General features: G+C 38.6%; 1 protein-coding gene across 4 annotated transcripts in view; it reads right to left on the reverse strand.

Annotated features, from left to right (window-relative positions):
* Window positions 1–18,522, reverse strand: part of NLN (neurolysin) — a 41,205-nt gene extending 22,683 nt beyond the window's left edge. The window contains exons 1-3 of one of the 4 annotated variants that reach the window (XM_075739419.1): window positions 18,326–18,522; window positions 4,683–4,939; window positions 2,071–2,219 (exon numbers count right to left, since the gene is read on the reverse strand). In XM_075739419.1, coding sequence (XP_075595534.1) covers window positions 2,071–2,219; window positions 4,683–4,939; window positions 18,326–18,357 — 438 coding nt within the window. In that variant the 5' untranslated portion in view covers window positions 18,358–18,522. Of the gene's footprint in view, window positions 1–2,070; window positions 2,220–4,682; window positions 4,940–18,033; window positions 18,272–18,325 lie in introns of those variants that run through there. The other 3 variants (XM_075739418.1, XM_075739415.1, XM_075739416.1) reach the window with 3 other exon arrangements.
* Between the last annotated feature and the right edge of the window lie 2 nt (window positions 18,523–18,524).

Consider the following 18,524-nt stretch of genomic DNA (forward strand, 5'->3'; position numbering starts at 1 on the left):
TGGACTGACTGTATTATAAACAACGTGGGAGTGTGAGGGCCCTCACTCTCCTTATCGCTTTTTAATCCAGCCCTTGTGGAGTACTATGAAACTGAATTCATATACCTGAACTATTAAATCCTCCTATTAGGCAATGAAAAACTAGATTTAATAAAAATATTTTACTGGCTCATCTAAACTGATAAGATTATTTCAGCAAAACATTTCTGTTTGTGGAAGACCTTTTTTTTTATGTGCTCCAGGATTTTTAACAGAAGAAGGCATTAGAAATTTACCAAAAATTAACAAGAGCTTTGTGATTTGGAAATAACAAGACTTGATTAGTCTGGCACTATTGGCAATTTCATATCTGTTCTACAGCAAAAACTGCTACTATTTTCATAGTTATTATGAAGTTGATATATGCTTAGAGGTTGCACCTCTGGAAAACTAATACTAAAACATGCTTGCATGCTGCAGTTAAGCCAAGAAAAATCTCTAAAAAAAAAAAAAAATGCAAATTTAAGCAACAGTTGTAACTGTTACAAAAGCCAAGTATTGGTGCAGAGGAAAATTAAGTAGGAAAACACCAAACTAAAAACATTTTTAAAAAAGATTATAAGAAAGTAATACTAGCAAATAACAGCAATCAGTTTCCACTAGCTACTATCAGAAATTCCTGTAATTAAAAATAGATAGATACATAGATACAGCAGATTAGCCCTAAATCTATCTGTGCATACTTCACTAGAGGGTGGGGAAAATCACAACAAATAATAAATACATATCAAACCATTTAATTACCAGCAACAGAGCAGGCGAGGGAAAATCAACATAAGGCACAGGGTGAAAAAAAATAAAAATCAACATAAGGCACTATCTGTCCACACACAACAGAAGATCCCCAAAATGGGGATATTAAATACCTCCACAAACACATAAACAACAATAGCCAGCTAGAGAAGAACACCTGAAAATGCGCCTAGAAAACACAGCAATAGAAGACAATGGCATTGGAAGACACTTCAGTAAGGTGCTGCAAACATTATTCTGGTTCCCAGTCAACACTGCAAAAAAGCACAAATGATGACTCCAAGGAACAGGGCTCCGATATATAATCAGCATCACAAGAAGGTTAAAAATCAGTGGGGTTGAAAGGGAAGATTCACATCTGAAGCATGGACAAATGTATATATATTAGTTTTCACATTGAATAGCTTCCTTGCATTATCTTTAAATTTCACCTTTGGAAAATTATTACTAAATGTTACTAGATCCATTTGAACAAAACCAAATGTTATTCCTGTTTGAGCTACAAAATAAATAGTACAAATGAAGAATACAAGATACCTGTAGCCGTTCAATTAGAAGGAAGGCTAAACGGAAACACAAAAGGGATATAAACTAGTTCAACAGTAAATGTATCTTTTGACTTAGTTTTATTTTGAGGCTTAAGCAACATATGAGGAGGAGTATACAATGTAGCTGTCTATAATTAGCAGATCAAGCAAAGTAATTTTGGAGGTCACTCCCAGTTAAATGTTCTCATTAACTTTTATAACTTAAAACTCAACTTTAAAATTTAAAATTCTCAACAACTTCAATAAAGCACAATTTTTGACAAATTCAAAAGCAGTGTAAGCCAATCTAAATACATTGCTATATTGCCTCTTTTCTTCCCTTGGTAATGCACAGGGCAGATCTGTTCAGGGAGCTCAGCCAGCAGCAATAAATTTTAGTTTTCCCAATGAGTTTCCTTCTGCTAGTTTAGGTTCCATGTACCAGGTCACTGGAAGATTAGACAAAATTCAAAGCTATTGCAATGGAGAGAGAAGGATGCACCCATCTAGACATGAGAAGCAAAGAGCAGGAGCACCAAATTACACTGGCTTAAGCTTCTGTGGAATCAGAGGCTTTTTGTACAGCTGTGTCCCACTGGAAAGACTTGAATGGTATGGACCCAGGGGAAACACACACAGTGATGGGGATCTTGAAAAGCACTGTGGATACTAACTTCTTTAGAGAAAAGTTTTTCGCTGCTGGAATTTTATCTACATTTCCACAAGTTATGCAGATATAATTGTGATTTACCTGCAAATAAACAATCTTCTGAAACACATCTTCTCTCATGCTCATCTCCACATCAAAATTAGAAAGCTTTTTGTCAGCTTCTGTACTTGCTAAGCGTACCTCTTTGTCAGGTGAGACATGCTGGGGAAAATCCAACATGCTTCTTTCCACTGTTTAAATAAAAGGCAATGAACACTTACTTAGAAGGCTAGAAATTCTTTAAGGATAAGGTACTTCCCCTCTTCTGATATTTATAGAAGATATAAGAAACAATTACCCAGAGCAACCTGACACTTCAGATCAGGCTTGAAGCAAAAAAAATGATTACAGATATTGCAAAAATGAGTAAGCAGAAAGACAAAACTGCACACTGTTATAACAAATAAACATTTTACAGAAACTATGGAAATCTATTACTCAAGCCTAATTATGTCACCTTTTTACTTCTACCAAGTCAACTGAAAAGTATATAAATACGACACACGATTTTTGAAAGTTGAACCATTTGTAAGTGAAGACTGATGTTTCATAGCTGGCACAGATGTTTCCATGTTAGCATTTAAAGTGAAAAGCTCTGAATATTTCAAACAGGCCATCTGTCCTGAAGTTATTTGTACATTGTTATGAGAACCATGTCAAATCCCCATCTTCCCTTCTGTGTTTAAGAAAAAACAAAAAGGCAAACACAGAAGATGCTGTCTATGTATTCTGAACTTCTAGGGATCAGAAGTTGAGTAATACTATTTTTTTAAATATACTTTTGAGGTTAAGTAAATCCTTGCTTATTAAAGCAATATTGCATCTTACAATGACATTGAAGTGCTAAAATAGAAATTAATTGTTATGACCAGCTGAATTAACTTAATTCAAAACCAATTATAATTTCACTCCCCTCCACCTCCCCACACATTTTAGAGTAACAACATTTTAGGATTTTCAAGCTATGTAATTTTATGCAATTTGAAGTTGTTTTATCAACCCCTGAGATACTGTCAGCCCTTCAGAAACCTCTGGAATGCAATCATATGCATATGGTTCTTCCTGAAGTCCATAGGAAACCTTCCCCCCCACCCCTCCTGTCCTCATGCCAAGAGATTTCAAAACAATGAAGTCAGTTTTGGCAGCTTCCAAGTGAAATGTAAGGCCTGTTGTCACCTGTGTCTTTTCAGCTAATAAGTTCCAGTTACTGGGGTAGGTCTTTCAAGCACATGTGAAAGAGACTTAAAAATCCAAGGTTCTAATGGAAGTCTTGCTTGGGTAATACACCCTTATCATACGCCATGGGCTGTTTCACCACTAAGTTATGCTAGTTTCACATACAGCTTTGAAGGTTAGCATTAAAAGCTTAAATATGGCCCATTACTGCAATAGCAGGTAGAGGAAAAAAAGTACATCTTGAAAGATGCAAGTCTTGAGTTCTATGCTGAGAAGCTGATGGCCACTATTGTCTGAATCAAACGTAGATTTTTCCTTCTAATTTAATTTAAAGCAGGGAATTTTATACCTTGGTGAAAAGTGTTACAATAATTACACCAAATACATTGGTACAACTAAATCTGAATCTGACAGGAAGCTGTTTGGATGAAGATTACTCAGTCTTTCTGCCAGCATCAATTCCAGTCAATTCACTGGATGGGCCTAGACTGTAATTCTAAGTAATGTGAAAGCCAGACTAATATTACAGTACAATCATTTGAACTGCAGACTGCTCTCTTTTGCTAGGCAAAGATTTTGCTCCAAGCCAAGATTGCTGTTTTCAGCACTTCTGTAGCTACTGCAGAATTTTTAGAGGATTTAAAAGAACTTGACATTTTATTACACTGACTACTTTTTAAGAGTTATGCAGACACCGTGTGATAGGTTTTTCAGAATGAAACCACCCAAGACACATTTTTATTTTTCCCATCTCCTCTGACTGGCAATTATTAACAAATTAACTGAATGACCTGTGTTTGACTATTAAGCTCCACCCACATATTGGCATGTCTTGATAATTCATTCAGAACAATCTAGATGTGACTGCATAACCAACACCTCTCCCTGGATTCTTCAAGGCCTTGCAGGCCATAATATTAAAGTGAGCAATTAAAGCAGTCTTCTTTCAAAAAAGCATTCAAAAATTCTCCCATTCTCAACCATCACATTTTCTCTACTAGGAGCTTATCAACCTTTCCATTGTTCCATTTGACTTCCTTGTCTCAGATTCTGCAGTGTATGAAAAAAGCACTGCTTATCAGGTTTGAATGTATTATGCATACCACAGACATTGCAGCCTACACTGTTGTACATTGTTCCTAGTGGTTGTTGCACACAGTCGAATAAGAAAATGTAACTGTGGAGCTTCACATGCAAAAAACCCCAGGTGACCAATGCAATTCTCTGGATGCGTCAAAGACATCAACAGCACAGTTTTGCTAATCCTCACTTTTGTCTATAGAATAAGGCAGTAGAACTTTGTAATTGATCATGTTACATATTGCTGAGAGGTCCTGAAAGGTTAATATGACCAGAGGATCCTTGAGAGGCTTCTACACAAGAACAATATGGATCAGAATTGTAAGCAACAGCTATCTTTTCTCAATGTTTCTTTATGTGCAGATGGAATGCCCTATGGAAAGAAAATGTACACTAACCTGCGTATTCCATTTCTATATCTGCCAAGGCCCGTACAGTATTTTCATGTGTTACTTCTCCAATATCAAGCATCCCGACACTGTCATATACGTGCTTTGTCTTCCTGATTAGTTCTTCTGTTCTTGTTCTAATTTGCTCTGGTGACAGGTCCCATCTCAAAAGGTTTCGGCCTGATGCTATGTATGAAGAAGCCTTGAGCTGGCTAGTAATTTCTGCTCCTAATGTCATTCTCAACACAAGCCGTGGCCCAATGGACCTGAAAGTATAAAAATGATCTTTGCATAGGAAGATTCTAGTTCAAGAGGTACTTTATAGTAAACATTAAAAAAAGGCAACAGACCTTTAATAACTACAGAATATTTTTAGAAGCAAGAACAAAGCCCTTTTTAGAGCCATAGCTTGTCCAACAGGACCATACACAGACACTACCCTTATCAATTAAGTCTAATTTTTAATAAATGAGAGGGTTGTCTTCTACTTTTTCCATCTAGAGAATGACTAAGTATGGACAGGGATAAAAACTTTGGTATTGATAAAACCAGACAGATTAAATTATGATTCAATCTTCTAAGAAAAACAGAATTAGAGTTATTGAAACTCTATGGAAACAGACAGTATTTGCATTTTTGAAATAAGGAGTAAAACCCACATAGTGATTTGTCGATTATGAAGACCAAGAACTGCAAAGATGTACAAAACAGGACATCAAAAAAAAAAAAAAGTCATTTGGTTGTGTTCATTATAACAAATAATTTTATATTTATACAGGACGTCTACCACATAATCAGTCATGGGAGGAAAATTTCCAGTTGTTTCTCACTTGAAAATGTAATCGTGGATTTTAAATACACAGTTTCACTCTGTTGTCATAAGAGGTAAATAAGTTTACTGTAATTTCTGTACTATTAATCCTCATTACATAAATCAACTATATTTCAGCTTTAGCTAGCAGAAAAGTTTACATATGTAACTGATCTTAGTGTACTGTGCAATCAGTGGCTGCCTTTACACTAATCTTTTTGACAATATTAAAAAAAAAAGTGATTTCGAGCAATGAATCCAAATATAAGTTAAGAAGATACTGGCTTCAGAAAAAGAGGCTTCTAGCCTCCTACCCCAAGAAACCAACATTCAACTTGGTTGTATAAAGGAGAAGGATACACACTTAGGCAACTGACTAAAGTGGGGCTAATAGAAACCCGCACAGTCACAAGTCGCCAGTCCACCGGGTGACTAAATTAATAGCTCAGTTATATATGATGTAGTTGTTGAGGGAGATAATTTGATAGTAATTAAAAGACAACTTGCATTCAAGGAGTAAAACTTACTGCAATATTTAGTATTATAGGAGGATCATAGAGGCATCAGAGGAGGATCTCTGGCTGACAGAGACCTACTATCTGCCTCCCTATTTCAGTCACATAATTTAAAACAAATAAATCATATATTGTTATCGCAATAATGACAACTTAAAACTTTCAGCTGTAACTAAAGAAATATAAGAACACACCCAGAGAGCTTGCTACTAAAAGGGATGTTTACATAACACTATTTTGTATCAAATACCTTTCTAACTTAACACTAGCCACTGTACCTGTAGTAATTTTATTACAAAAGCAGTGTGGTATGTGCATAAGTGCTCAGATAGGTTTTGGCATACAATGCAGGGAGCATGCATAAAAGGATAGGCAATTTTAGCCTGAAGGAAAAACAAAGCAGATGAGTGAAATGCCAACAATCTGAAGAGAGCCACACATAGGGCTTCTGTTTCACAGCAAGGTTTTTTATTAAATATCTTACTTGTCTATAAGAGGAACTGTCTAGAAATAGCCTAGCCAAAATTATTTTTATGCAAAACAAGAATTAAAGACATTTCTATCTACACTTTATGTTGATGTGCTGGTTTTGGCTGGGATAGAGTTAATTACCTTCATAGTAGCTAGTATGGGGCTATGGTTTGGATTTGTGCTGAAAACTGTTGGTGCACAGGGTTGTTTTAGTTACTGCTGAGCAGTGCTTACACAGAGCCAAGGCCTTTTCTGCTCCTCACACCAACCTAGGAGGCTGGAAGTGCACAAGGAGTTGGGAGGGGACACAGACAGGACAGCTGACCCCAACTGACCAAAGGGATATTCCATACCATATGATGTCATGCTCAGCATATAAAGCTGGGCGAAGAAGGAAGGAAGGGGCAGGGGGAACACATTCGGAGTGATGGCATTTGCCTTCCCAAGTCACTGTTACGCGTGACAGAGCCCTGCTTTCCTGGGGATGGCTGAACACCCGCCTGCCCATGGGAAGTGGTGTATTAAGTCCTTGTTTTGCTTTGCTTGTGTGCGCAGCTTTTGCTTTACTTATTGAGCTGTCTTTATCTCAACCCACGAGATTTCTCACTTTTACTCTTCAGATTCTCTTTCCTGTCCTGCCATGGGGGAGTGAGTGAGCGCCTGTGTTGTACTTAATTGTCGGCTGGGGTTAAATCACAACAGTTTAGAATTTTTTTTCCTTGTGTCACTACAGTTTCTTTAAATCTTCCCATACCAGTGTAGACAAGATGTTTACTTTTCCCTTCTACTGCCATACAGAAACATAAATGTTCAGCATATTGATGATTTAAGTCTGAAAATGAAACCTGAATAAAGAATATTCCTTCCACTTGTGTTCTATCTCTCTGATAGATTCTCCACTGGACTACTGAGAGTTTGAATCTCATTTCATAGAATCATAGAATGGTTTGGGTTGGAAGGGACCTCAAAGATCATCTAGTTCCAACCCCCCTGCTGCAGGCAGGGACACCCTCCACTAGACCAGGTTGCCCAAAGCCCCATCCAACTTGGCCTTGAACACTTCCAGGGAGGGGGCATCCACAATTTCTATGGGCAACCTGTTCCAGTGCCTCATCACCCTCACAGTGAAGAATTTCTTTCTAACATGTAGTCTAAATCGACCCTCCTTCAGCTTAAACCCATTACCCCTTGTCCTGTCACTACAGTCCCTCATAAACAGTCCCTCACCATCTTTCCTGTAGGCCCCCTTCAGATACTGATAAGCTGCAATTAGATCTCCCCAGAGCCTTCTCTTCTCCAGGCTGAACAACCCCAACTCTCTCAGCCTGTCCTCATAGGAGAGGTGCTCCAGCCCTCTGATCAGCTTCGTGGCCCTCCTCTGGACTCACTCCAACAGCTCCATGTCTCTCCTGTACTGGGGCCCCCAGAGCTGGACGCAGTACTCCAGGTGGGGTTTAGAAGTTTATCATAAATTAAGCTGTTTTCATGAAAGTAAAAGGTTAAGAATTAGCATGGACTGCCCTTTGTCTAGTTTTTCACACATTGCTAGTGCAGCTCTGGTACAACCTCAGGGGAGCTGAAAGGGTACCTCCTCAAAAGGAGGTTCAAGGCTCTGAACTCTACCGCTTTCCTCCAGCCTGCTTGAGAATATCAGAAAGAACATGAAATATGCCAAATTAAGGTAAAAATAAAAGTAAAATAGATTAAAAGGAAAACAACAGCCTGAACAACATAAAGCTGACAACTACGCTAAAGTGCAGGATATGAAGCAGAAAACTATTTTTTAAAGGGAACTTACAGCTTTCTGCCATTCATTACCTTCACCTAGACATGTAGAAAACACAGCTCTGTCACTGACCAACCTCGCATTATCAGAAACAAACACTAAACTAGTCACAGCACCAACAGATTAATTTCAGCCTGTCCAACAAGTTAATTAATAATCGAAGTCGGACTGATTTCATGAACTCGAATGCAGAGTCCCTGACTACTGCAGAGCACTACTTTTAAATACTAAAAAAAGATGCATTTCTTAGTATGTTGGCTAGTTGTATTGAGGAATACACATACAAATTTGACAGGTGCCTAAATGATGGCCATAAATGCCAACAGGTCGTTGTCTATCTGTTAAGAGACAAGAAAACACAGAACTGCCTAGTTTTGAAATGCTGATACTTTGTCTCCTCCTGCTGATACAAAGAAACAGTCATTTATGTAGATTAACAAAGGCAGTACAAACTCAGAAAGACCTGGAAGCCTTTCTAGCTGATCAAATGAAGGTGGGTCTGTAACATAGCATTTCACATAAAACCAATCACTACATGCAACTCTTCAAATACTCATTTACAGACATGACATTACTTTGCTACCACTCAATCAGATTGTACTCAGGGATTGATATCAGATTAATAAAAAACATGTAAGTAAAAATATATTCATAGGTGAAATCTTAGCCATTTCTTTCATGGCTTAGTATTTCATATTCTTTGTCTACACAATAAATAAATAAATTCCCCAAACTCCATGTAGCATACTGCAACAAAACAGATAATTTACTAACTTTATCTTATTTGTTCAAGAAACAATGCCAAAATTAAATAGACTACAAAGAAACAAGAAAGAAGAGTATAGCTAAAACAGTATGACTGTTTCAAAAGTGCTCTGCAACTACATTTGTCATGTTATTAGAGAGAAAATATTACAGTAAATTGTATCACTGGGGGAAAACTCTAACATCCCAGATATAAACTGGAAAAAAAATTCTATTAATAATGGTAGGAACCAGATGCAACAGCAAACAGCTTTCTTCAAATAGCAACTGAACCAACAAGATGCAATTATTATTTTAGGCTTGCTTTTGGTAAATGGCAGCAACACTATAGAAGAGACAACCGTTGCTTGGACTGAGCAGTCAGAAGTTTATTCAGTTTAAATTAGACAGAAGGATAAACAAATATAGGTCTGTAAATAATGTTACACATATACTGCAATTATCCTATGTGGCTGTGGGTAGGCTGTTGCTAATGCGTGAACTGACTAGTTCAAACTGTTTCAGATGTTACACTCAACTTTCTGCAGTGCAGTGTAGAATGGTAGACGTATCTAAACAAGCCTGAGTTAAGGATAAGGTTCATGTGCAGCAGCAGTATTGCCTTCAGATATTATTATTCTTTCCTGTTCCTCCCTCCGCTGGTCATTTCTGTCCCTCAAGACCACTCCATCAATGATTGCAACATAACTGTTGGTAGGGTCATACTTTGAAAAGAGTCAGGGTGAAAATGAAGTGGACCAAAAAATGCAGGGGGGACTGTTATATTTCAGTTTATCAGTTCCATCATCTATTTGATATGAGACTTCAAAACAGTTGTGCTGGCCTAAACGAAGGATCAGAAGTGTCAATAGGCACCTAAGCCTGCACTACAGCTAGAAACACATATGAAATGCATGGGTAGAGTCTAGCAAAAAAAGTCTCAAGATGATTGCTGTCATTAAGCATCCCATTTAAGTGCCCCAAAGGGAAAAGAGCTATTGGTGCTAAGAGGTGATACTGACATAAGAACAAATTAGAATAAATGGGTCAGGAATACATGTAAGCTAGAATTTTAAGAGACATTTGTAACCATCAGGGCAGTGAGATTCTGAAAGAGCTGCCCAATAAGCACCAGGAAGTAAAAACACCTCTATTTATAACATGGAGCTTGACCAGCATATAAAATGGATTATATTACTTGGTTACCCCAACTGTCCCTTCCAGTCCCTATGTTCCTGCGAGGTCCTTCAAAATTAAAGCATGGTTATTTACATTGCACTTTTACTGTGAATATCTAACTAGCCTCTGTCGGCAACTTGCACTGGTCTTTTTCTTGGGTGAGTCCTCTGGCGTGTAATAATGGCAGTGGAATGACATACAGGGCAGGCTGAAATACGCATTTGTGCACTGCTTCATCCATCTGTGAGAACTTCAGGAGGAAAGGCATAGAAAGTTTGGTTTGAGCTTTCAGCTACAACAAAGAGTACTACAGAAGCAGCTGTTTTCACAAATTATGGTATTAATCTGCCAATCCCAAAAGCAGTAAGAATGACAATTTCTACCAAAATTAGTGTGAGTTGAACAACAACTTAAAAGCTTAGTAGCTACTTCTAAAAGAGGATTTTTAAGAAGAAAACAAATCTTCTAAGTTACAGGCTGCAATCACTGCTATTTTTGCTAGAATGCCAGGTAATTTATTTTACCAACAAACCTAAATTTAATTACTTGCTGCTTCCGGAAAACAGAAATTTGATTTCAGAAGGACTTTTATAATACTCTATTACAGCAATACAGTGGCCAAGATAACTGCTGCAAAGACAAACAAAGCAATTGAATTTACAGACTGATTTTTAACTTGTGCAATAAGTATTTTAAACATATTAAACATTTATGTAAGTGTGGTTTGTTTAGAAACATTTTCCATGACTGGAACATGCCAAGCAACCCTTTGCTGGCATGCTCCATTAATGCTATTAAAATAAAACAAGAAAGCTTGTCTATGAAGCAGAAGCAGCAAAGGGTAATACCAGCTTTTGAAAATACAAACATAAAAACCTGCAAGCTTGTCCATGATATGCTCTTACTACTGATAATCACTTTATAATATGGTCAAGATTTAAGCCTGCTGTCTCATTTAACTCTGATTACATATGGATAGCTATGACTCCATCCAAGAATATTCAATAGTACTTCCAGTTTTCAAACTAATCCTCACTTAAACAGTATTAGTTACAATGACAAATATAATTTTACAGAAAAAAATGTATTAATAAATGTATTTCTGGGAAACATATATACAAACCAATTTACTGTACTTGCTAATAGATCTGACATTTCCACGCAGCTACACAAAAATCAGAGCACATCAGCTTCATATAGGATGGAAAACTATATTGTCTGCTGACAAAAGGTCTGGGATAACAGCTTCAGGGGTAAAGTGGAAGATTAAAGATTTTAAAGATTTTAAAAAGGAGAGAGAATGACAAGGACAGAAGGGCATCTAATTCAGATGATTTAGTAATCTTCTAGTTTTGAAATACTTTAATGGCAAATAAATACCATTAAGTTTTTCTTGCTGCACCTTATTTATACTTCAGGGGACATTCCTACAGATAGACGTAAGAGCAGATTTGCAAATCACAATGAACGAAATTAACAATTTTTTCAATCAGTAATTTACTGTATGAAGCTTTGTAAAGTTAAGAATATCAGTAAGCCCATTTTGCTCTTTCTATCTTTTGAAAGCACAGGTCTTGGTTAAGCAACACTTCCTAGCCTTACAGGCTGCAGGAGGACCAGCGCTGCACGCTGGAAGCCGGCGCTGTGTGTGATGTACCACGTTCATCAGGTACCCGCAATCAACATCCAGAGGGTCCCAGTGTTTTGACCCCACCTAGCGGTCTTGTTAAAAAAACAAAACAAAACAAAACTAGACATGTCCCATTAAGGCAATATAAAACCTGACAGTTTGCCTCAGGACAAATTATTTAATACTGGAATGATATGCCATATGTTGGCATTTCCCTGAAAGTAAGACTCAGGTGCTATCAAACCTATATAAATTATAGCAGACAGACGTGGTTAAAGCAAAGCTTTGTAACAGTCAAGCCTCATACAGAATGGAATACTTTTTTTTCTTTAAATGAAGAAGTTAAAAAGCATTTCAGAAACAAACCATGATGAACATTCAGCAGCATCTAATACAATGTAAGATACATTGCAGTTGGTCTGTGTTCTCAGGATGGATTTTAAGATAGAAATTTAATAGGCTAAAATCTTTGTAATATTTAGAGATCCTTAATTCTTGCTTGAATTACTAAATATATATCCATATTGTTTCACTTTTCACTCACAGTTTCAGACAAGAAGTAATTGTATATTTTATAGTAAAGTAAGGACAAAATCAAGCAAAGTAAGCAGAGGACTGAGTAAGCCAAGGCAAAAACCAGAAGGCGGGGGGGCGGAGAACAAGACAGAACAAGCAAAGTACAATTAAATAGTTCAAAGCTAATCCTAGGGCAACATTATTTCAGTTGAGCCAAAGGAATGAGACTGCAGCCCCACAATATAAGTAATCACTTTTTCCTGCTGGACAAACACATTTAAAGTCCTTCTTACACTTCACTTCTCAGTCCTTTCATCCATTTGGCTCTTGACAGTGGATGGAACAGTGAATACATGCCTTGAATTCCTGGGCCATTTTCCTTAGAAACATACTTGGCTCTGTGTCATGACTGTGTTTGGCACACACAGATCTCACTATAGCAAGAGGACAGCGTATTTAGTACTTCCTAATTTAAAGCTCTGTAACTGCCATTAGGAACTGGTTTTTTTCCTTAAGCTGCATTTGAAGGAACAGAAGAAAATCTAGCGCCTTTTAACACTAAACCATCCATTTTGTCGCTACATCTTTCAGAAAAAAAGGACTGTCTGTAACTTAATTCACTGTACACTCTACATTGATTATACCCCTATAATAGATATACTTTTAGCTCTTCAGATCAATGTGAGTCAAAAAAGCTGCAAGTTATACAAACATTTAAAAATCTTTATTGACACATAAATTACCCTCAGTGTTACTTCTATGACCTTACTATCTGGCAACAAACATTTACTGGTTTCTCTGATAAAATTAACAACAGCAAAGTAATTGAAAAAGGCACTCTGTGGAAACTACAGAAAATCCAGACCTTAAGTAGGAACTCACACATGTGCATAACATGTTACAACTTACTTATATCCTCTCCCATTTCCCCCCAGCCCTCTCCAATAGTCTTTAAACAAAAGGAATTTTGAAACTGGTCTGAATTACTTTCATAGGAGGAGGTTATTTCCACACAAGTAGTCTGGAGTGGAACACATAGAAGCGTCAGGGTACTGTTTCTGTAGAGTGTGTGATCTCTAAAATTATGGTATCCATGGTTCTAGGTTAAAAAACAAACAAACAAACCCCAAACCAAAAAAAAACCAACAAACAACTGCACAAACCAAAACCAAAAATTACTAGGACTGCTAAACTAGACCCAAACCCACTCTGTGAACTGAATCCATTCTGTGCCACAACAAACCTCCATCACAGCACAACTTGCTTGGAGGATCTTAGAAAGGAATTTGAGAGACTTTTCAACACTCCCATGCAGACAGTAAGTGTACTACACTGAATTTGATGTGGCAGGTGCTCATTAGATTTATCTTACTGCTTGGTTCTACCATCAGGTGAACCATGAAACCACAGTGGAAAAAGTGTTGCTTTTAAGGCCCTACAGTGCTCTCAGATGCTGCTGCAGAAGCATCTATCATATGTCTATTGTGTCAGCAACATAAACAGCAGGTAAAGTGCGTCTATTTAGTGCAAACAGCACACACCATTACTGCCAGGATAGTTCAGTACTTGAATGCAATCAGCTAATGCTCGAAAAACAGCTTGTTGACTCCAACTAAGAAAGCTATTGAGGATGGTTTGTAAACCATCTTTGATTTACATCCACAGTTAATCAGTTCAGCCTGTACCATGGAAATGCCCTTTGATTTCCCATTGATCTTAAGTCTCATACAGTCAAAGCAATGAGAAATGTTCTTTGACACTACTAGTTGGAAAACTCTACGTGTCTGTGACAGATGATGACCTAATCCTGCTTACTTGCACCATTTTAAGTCACTGTTCTTCTCAAGAAGACAGTGCATTCTAGCATGCCATGATTGTTTCAATGCTTGCAAAATCCCAAACCGCACTTTGTGCTACAGTGTGCCTGCTCAACACCACAAACTAGGCGAGCAAATGAAGCCTGCTTTCTGCTCTAGCTTTTGAGTAAAGTGACCGAACAACACTGCGTGCTTCCTGGGCTTCCAGGTTATATGAAAGATTGTTCCAGCACGGTAAGTATGGCCAAGAACTGTAATCATTTTACATTCAACAGTAGAAATAAAAAGTGTCTCTTAAAGACGGAACTCTCTTAGAGACAGCATTATGAACACACACACCCCCAAATGTATTTTGCTCAGAGACAAGTGTAATTCCCCCCATCCTCGTCTTTCCTAATCTAAATGCATATGTACTGGAAAAGAGTCTCCTCTACAGAGGGAAATCTTGACTCACATATCTATTGGAATTCCTTGAAGAAGTCACAATAGACAGAGATCAGTTAATAGAATCTATTTGATTTCCAAAGACTACTGACCAAAAGGTCCTAAAAAAACTATGCTGCTGTGTGATGAGAAGGGAGATCCTCTTAGGGATAAATGGCTAAAAGCCAGGAAACAAACAGAAATGGCTGCTCATTTTTCTGAATGGAACTAGGTGACCAGTGGGGAGCCCTGCAGGGTTTCATGCTGGGTTCTATATTCTTTCACATATTTATACCTCATCTACAAAAAGGTGGGATTAATGAAGTGACAAAATTTACTGATGATAGTACAGTGTACTAAAGGCAGCCACAAAAAGATGTGAAAGAATGTCACAAAACTGAGTAAAGTTTAAAACCACTAACGAAGTGAATTTCAGTCTTAATAAATGTGAAGTGACACACTTCTGACTTTACACACACAGTGATGAACTGTGAGCTGATCTAATCATTCTGGAGACATAACAGTTTAACAAAAAAATCAGCCAAGAAGCAGCTGAAAAGAAGGAAATTATAGCAATGGTGAAACAGAGAACAAAACACAAAGATTCATTATTCCACTCTGTAACACCATAAAGCACACAAATATTATGTGCAGTTCTGATCCTCCCAACAGTTATAAACTCCCTCTCCTTCTGTTCTCCCACCTGCCAAAACCTTCTCCTGTTCTACTAAGCCATCTTGAATTAGTAACAATCAGCTGCAGTGAGCAGTGAACTCCATTCAAAGAACAACTACATTGGGATTCTTCAGATTGGGGAAAAAAAAAACAAACAGAGGAAATACTTCAGAGATTTATAAAATCATAAAGATAGAATGAAAAGGGATCATGTTTTCCCCTCATTGCCTCTGATAACCCAGGAAGAGATTAAACACAGTTTTAGTAGGCAGTTTCAACGTAAAAAGGTATTACTGGACAAATTTTTGTACAACAGTGTACAAGACAACTGTTTTTGTGTTGCAAAGTCACCAATTTCTAGACTGTTCTGAAAAGACAGTACTGAACGTTCATCCTATCTTACATGCTTCTGAGGTACCTGACCCTGGCTCCTGTAGAAGAAAGGACAGACTTTTGAACTAACCCAAACCATTTAAAAGAGATCTTTAAAAGCCAGGCATGTCTTCCTTTGTAGACAGAATGATAGAACAGGTATATCCTCAAAAGACATTAATTGCATTGCTTAGTGTGGTCCAACTGTTGCTCCATGGGTCAAATTCAGTACACAAAAGGCTTCCGAGCCTGACATCTTTGTCTCAGCCAGTCCAGGGAATGATTTTGTTCTGCAAACTCTGTCTAATAGACAAATTGCTCTTCTGAAGCCTGCTGTGGTTAGAAAGGTGGCAGCTGTTGCTTTTGACCACAGGAAAAAATTGCTGCTGCAGTACACAGTCGAGGCTATGCAGCCTGTGGAGCACAGGGAAAGAGAAAAATGTTCCAAGTGTCCTGTCTGGCCCTTTCCATTGCTGAGGTGTTGGACCTGATAGTTTAATGAAAGCATACACACACACTCTATGGTGATAAGTATGAAATCAGAAAGTGACTCCAAAAGTTTTTCCTGTTTCTTTACCTTCCAATGTCATTCCTCTTCCTGCCTCTTTCCCCCAGCCTTGCTGGTTTACTTCCTTATCAAAAGAAAAGCCAGTGTTCAGTTTCTTTTCAGTGGTGGAAATCTAAAATTAGATCTTAAATATAAAATCTAGTTTTTCCATACTCCGTGTACATATATTTTCCTATTCAAAAGCTGATTTTGAAGATATTCAAAGAAAGACTCCAGAATTCAAGAATCCTAGAGAATTATTTTAGGACACTGAAATTATTTACATCAGTGTGTCTACTTTTACTCAGATTTTTTTTCCATTTCTAAAAATATTCTCAAGAAGTAAACAGACTGCTGCACTTAATTAACCTACATCTTAGCCTGCCTTTTCCCATGCATTTTATTGAACTAAATATTAATCTTTGAATCTTTTGACTTCCAATAGGAGAAGTATTTAATTGGAAATAGCCTCCCTCCCAACAGCTGCCTATTTTAACCAAAAGAATCAAACCCTTAATGTAGTTTTATTCAATGTAAGGCATGATACTTGAAACTATCTCATGTTAAGATGCCCTTGGGAAAAATAGAAGCTGAGAATCTTTGTTATTTAACATTTCTATAACCAATGGCTTAACTTCTGAAAGTTAGAGGTTACTATTATCCATTCAAGACCTCTCTCTTTCGTGAAACAATTATTTGGGCACACTCAAATAATAACTGGGGGAAAAAAACCCCACAATTAGCAAAGTGCAGTAATCATTCCTTGCTGTACTTACAAACAAGTGATGGAAAAAAAAAATTCAATCAATACCCAATACTTTATTATTACTTAAAAAGGAGGTATCTATAGTTCCCAAATGCAAATTGCAAACAGAGATAGAGCTTTTAATCTTTTTTCTAAAGAAATAACTTCCATCCTTCATTTCTTTTCTTTCTTTCCTTTTTGTTGGAAAAATTTGTAGAACAAACAAGAACAGTCAAAGCAAAATATGGAGAACAGTGAAAATGACTATACAATAGGAATGTAAATATAAATTAGGAAAAGATAATAGTTGTACACTTCACTTGACAACAGTAAATTGTTCAATTAATTTACAACAGCAGGAACCTTATGAAAAGAAAAAATCCTGGATCTTATTTTCTAACTGCTAGTACCCCTCAATCCTAATTCGATCTGAACAAAGGCTGTGAAATAGGACAAAAACGTTTTATGCAGTAAGCACACAATTGTCTTTCCTCAAAAGTCCACAAGAGGTAACTATCGTCTTCATTTTACACTCAAATTCATCTCCATTTTCAGTACCACAACATATTTACATTGTGACTCTCTTACTATTTCCTATTAAATTTGGTCCTTTGCTTATATTCTTTTGCCCTTTCAACTTCTCCAATAATGCTTATTTGTCTAGTTCATCTGGAACTACCTACGAGTCTTCTTCCACATTGGTTTTCTACGTCTGTTTACAGCTAGTATTCATAACAGTGAAAAGAACTAATGCCTTATTTTAAAACCCTTCGATAATACATTTATACCAGTCTCACCCCTCATATAACATGAAATAGCAACACACCTTTCTACAAGGCCATTAAAAACACATTGCCCCGTTTCGCTTCACATGCACCTTGCTGAAGAGCCCCGCTGCTATAGCCTTGGTCCTCAATCTATTGTTTTTCCTGCCGTACGTCTGACACTCGGTGCAAAAATAACAAGGCGGAGACCTGGCCTCACCCGCCCTGCCCACCTGGAAGTCGTACACAACGGAGATTATTTCAGGGAAGACAGACTGTGCCAGGAGCCGAGGCAATAAACACCACGGGCTGTAAAGTTTCCTGCCCTATTGTCTGCCTAGCCCCTCGGAGCACGTCCCGCACACCTGCAGCCCACCGCCGGCGAGCGGGCGTTTCTCTCCTCAGAGCCGCCCGGCAGCCCCCCTCTCGGCCCGGCCGCACGTGGGTCAGCCAGGCCCCGCCGCCACGTCAGGACACCCGGCCACAGCCCAGGCCCGGCTCCCCGAGGGACGAGGACCTGCCCCATCAGCCGCGGGCAGCTCGGGGCTCTCACGGCTTCCAGTCAGGCGGCCCCCAGGCCGGAGACCGCCCGCCGCGGCTGGCCGTGAGGCGCCTCCCTCCCGGGGTCCGCGGCGCCACCTTCCCCTCCGCGCCTACCTGCGAGCCGCGCCCGCGCACAGGGCCAGCATGAGGAGGGCGGTGCGAGGGGAGACGGGGGTCGGAGGGGGAGGCAGGGCCGGCTTCGCTCCTGCTGCCGCCCCGCCCTCTTGCCGGCCGCGGGCACAGCCCTCAGCCCCCCCGCCACCGGTCCGCGCATCCGCTTCCGTCGCCGCCTCTTCACGCCCTTCCCGCCGCT

The sequence above is a fragment of the Balearica regulorum genome, chromosome Z (assembly GCF_011004875.1).
Source record: "Balearica regulorum gibbericeps isolate bBalReg1 chromosome Z, bBalReg1.pri, whole genome shotgun sequence".
In the NCBI taxonomy this organism is placed as follows: domain Eukaryota; kingdom Metazoa; phylum Chordata; class Aves; order Gruiformes; family Gruidae; genus Balearica; species Balearica regulorum.